Genomic DNA, 4,080 nt, shown 5'->3' on the forward strand with positions numbered 1-4,080 from the left:
TACCTTTTATTCTGACCAAATATGTAAATAATAATGTTACTTATAAAAAATTGAACGATGAAACTGTAATTTAAAGTTGATTTAGAGAATTCAAGACATTTAGAAAATGTGATAAATATTAGGGAAGAGCTACTTATTGTGCGTATAAAACTTAAAAATCGATATTTTTAAATCGGCTCCATCTCTATATATATCCTCCATCTCTGAATATATATATAATCAGAAATCTTTGTCTTCTCCTAATACAACTCAAATCAATGATAATGAAAATAGTATTAAATTCTTGTAACATAACTTTTTTTAACACATGCTATTTTTCATGCTTAGAACAGAATTGCCAGATTCCGGTTTGGAATTCAATTAAGAAATGCAAACATAGCTCTTTTTAAGCGTTTCTTGTCTTTAATTGTTTTTTAGCAGTTGTTCTAACAGTGGCATATCTATGTTCGGTACATAGCAATAGCGAAAAGCTTCTTTCGCTTTATTCAAATTAATAATTAAACTATTCTGATAATTTCGCGATTATTTTTCCTATTTTATTAATTTATCACAATTGTCACTTTCTTTTTCGATTAGCGTTCTTAACGTAAATTTTATTATGCGCTGTTCATTTGTGTACATTTGATGTTTAGCGATTGTTTTTCTTTTTTTCTTTCACAATTATTTTCTTTCACAACAATTTAGAGTAGTGTTCGGCATATAATAATAATGGAAAAACTTTCATTCAAATTAAAGTATTCTGATAATTAATTTTGCGTTCGTGAAAAGCTAACGTTGAAAAAGCTAATCGAATAAGAAAGTGATAAACTAGTAGAATTGAAAAAATAATTGCAAAATTAATTATCAAAATACTTTGATTTGAATAAAACGAAAGAGCCATTATGGCTCCGACACACCAGGAGATCGATTCTGTGGGTACGGTCTAATAATAATGCGATGCTGCAAACGCTTTGAAGCGTTTTTTAATTGATCAGTTTGTAAAATTCTTTCTTCTAATTGGTCCATCAAATGCTTCAAAGCATTTTTAGCGAGGCTTTGACACAGCCTGTATCTTGAAACGAGATGAAAATTACAAAAATGAGTGAACTTACTAGAATATATTGATAATTTCATTGGTTAACACCTAGTAAATTTGCTCACTTTTGTAATTTTCACCTTGTTTGGTACAGAATCCCTCGTACGATATTCGTCGCACGTGACACGTGATATCCAATGAGAATATACCTTTAGAATAAAAATATCAGTAAAGCTGTACACTCATGTGGGCAAACCCGGTCGGGCCGAAAACGCTATTAGTTTAAAAATTTTTGGGGATTTTAAGTAATGCAAACAGATCTATTAGTACACCTGCTTTCTTACACTAGCTAGGAACACTAGGAACTAGGATTTAGATTTCAGAACACTGTTCTTCACGTTCTTCTCTACTATATTACTTCATAAGTCCATTCTTCTCTTGGAGTTTTTAGTACGTTTCGTAGCATTTGGCGGCATTTCAATTTTACATAAGTTTTAACAAATTTTAAAATGGAAGAAGGTAAGAAACATTGCTTCCATACGAAATATTTTTTTAGATATTGCATTGATTCTTATTTGCGTTGATCCGGATCGCGTCGTTTCTGTTATGAATTCATATAGTAATCCCATGATGAACACGTGTTCACTCAACGCAACATCGATCATCTATGATGATAATACTGTTTAAAATATTAAAACAACTTAACAAACCAAAGAAACGCTGCCCACTACATTTACTTATATGAATAACACGAGAAAATTACCTTGTTTTATTTATTAAATGGAGGTTAAGGTAAATTAGGTTATATTATACTTCCTAATTTTCTTACAGAGAAGAACAAAAAAAAGGATAAGAAGAAATCGCTTGGTGAACTGCAATTAGCGACCAAATGTGAGATTGAACCTTCGAAGATGGAGGTGAAGCTTGAATGTAAAGACTGGCCTCTGCTGTTTAAGGTAATGTTTGTTTCAATAAATCTTTATGTATCATATAATTGCAATAACTATGTAATATAATTTGAAAAATTTGAGAGACAAATTTCTTGTTTTTTATTGCAGAATTTTGATAAAATGTTGACACGCACGAAGCATTTTACTCCATTGACCAGTGGTTCTACTCCGCTAAATCGCAGCTTGTCAGAGTATATAAAATCAGGCTGCATTAATTTGGACAAGCCATGCAATCCATCATCACATGAAGTAGTGGCTTGGATAAAAAAGATCTTAAGGGTGGAAAAGACTGGTCATTCTGGTACATTGGATCCTAAAGTATCAGGATGCTTGATAGTCTGCATAGACAGAGCAACGAGACTAGCCAAGTCACAGCAGTCTGCCGGAAAGGAATATGTTGCTGTATTCAAGCTTCATTCTGCTGCTGAAAGTATTCAAAAGGTAAATATAGATGATTGTGGATAATGGAATAAATAAATTTATATATTTAAACAAATATAAATCAATATAATGCAAAATAAACAAGTATTTATACAAATAAATGTATGAATAGTATGATTCAGAATCAAATAATAACTGAGTCTCTTGTCTCTGATAAGTGTATCACATTATTTGCAGTTATTTATCCCACATCTCTTAAATACAAGTACAAAACAAAATTAAACTTAAATACAAAACTAGTAAAAATTATTGTTAGACATGAGATCCTATCTGACAATCGGAAATGTCAATATTTATTAATTCTTTGTTATCCAAAAGATAATTATTGTATATCAATATCCAAATAGGCATCTTGTATTGATTTCACACTAATACTGATGATTTAGGTGAATCAAGCCTTGGAAAAATTGCGCGGTGCTCTCTTCCAAAGGCCGCCGCTGATATCGGCGGTCAAGAGACAGCTCCGCGTCAGAACAGTTTACGACAGTTGGTTTCTCGATTATGACCAGGAACGCAATATGGGAGTATTCCGTGTCAGTTGTGAAGCTGGTTCCTATATCAGAACTATGTGTGTCCATCTTGGACTCTTCTTAGGTACCGGTTGTCATATGCAAGAACTTCGAAGAAGCCGTTCTGGCGTTTTGTCTGAACAGGATGGTATGGTCACTATGCAGGATATTCTTGATGCCCAATGGTTGTACGATAATCACGGAGATGAATCGTATCTAAGAAGAGTTATAAGACCATTAGAATCGCTGCTAATAAATCACAAAAGAATCATTATAAAGGACAGCGCTGTATGTATTTCACTTATTATATCTTTTGAAAAAAGAATGTTTATTGTTATTTAATATTATATTGCACAAATTTATTAGGTAAATGCAATTTGTTACGGAGCTAAAATAATGTTACCAGGTGTTTTGATGTACGATCAAGGGATAGAATTGAATGAGGAAATTGTAATCGTAACTACCAAGGGTGAAGCTGTAGCAATTGGTAAATATATTTTCAAAATAACGATAATGTTTAACTCAACATTGTTTAATTTCTCCCATTCATTCAGAACTGTTCAACTTAATATCCATTTTATCATTTTTATGTTTAATCTTCAAAATATTTAATTTTATCTGTAGTCTCCAAACAATATTTATTTTTATCTTGTATACATCAGCTATAGCTTTGATGTCTTCTCCAACTATGGCTGCTTGTGATCATGGAGTAGCTGCAAAACTCAAAAGGGTAATCATGGAGAGAGATTCATATCCAAGAAAGTGGGGTTTGGGACCAAAAGCGTCGCAAAAAAAACGTATGGTAGCTGAAGGATTATTAGATAAATATGGAAAACCAAATGAAAAAACACCTCCTGAATGGTCACATAATTACCAAGATTACCAAAACCTGGCAACACTGACAACGGCATCAACAACGGCATCAACAATGGCATCAACAACTGCATCAACAATTGAATCAACAACGGTAAATCGATTATTCTAATGCCTTCCAATATTTTATTAAATTAACTTTCAATATTTTTTATAAATGTATATATATATATATATATATATATATATATATATATATACTACAACTATAGTAATAAGTAATATAATAATTTATTTAATTTTACTAAGTAAGTAATTAATTTAATTTTAAATTAAAGTAAGTAACGGAAAA

General features: G+C 31.4%; 1 protein-coding gene across 1 annotated transcript in view; it reads left to right on the forward strand.

Annotated features, from left to right (window-relative positions):
• The first annotated feature begins 1,524 nt into the window (after window positions 1–1,524).
• Window positions 1,525–4,080, forward strand: part of LOC105620013 (H/ACA ribonucleoprotein complex subunit 4) — a 2,727-nt gene continuing 171 nt past the window's right edge. Inside the window, exons 1-6 of the mRNA XM_012201524.1 lie at window positions 1,525–1,534; window positions 1,847–1,971; window positions 2,074–2,406; window positions 2,793–3,203; window positions 3,282–3,402; window positions 3,578–3,882. Of these exons, the coding sequence (XP_012056914.1) occupies window positions 1,525–1,534; window positions 1,847–1,971; window positions 2,074–2,406; window positions 2,793–3,203; window positions 3,282–3,402; window positions 3,578–3,882 (1,305 nt within the window). The remainder of the gene's footprint in view (window positions 1,535–1,846; window positions 1,972–2,073; window positions 2,407–2,792; window positions 3,204–3,281; window positions 3,403–3,577; window positions 3,883–4,080) is intronic.

This window comes from Atta cephalotes, assembly GCF_000143395.1.
Source record: "Atta cephalotes unplaced genomic scaffold scaffold00023, whole genome shotgun sequence".
Taxonomy (NCBI): domain Eukaryota; kingdom Metazoa; phylum Arthropoda; class Insecta; order Hymenoptera; family Formicidae; genus Atta; species Atta cephalotes.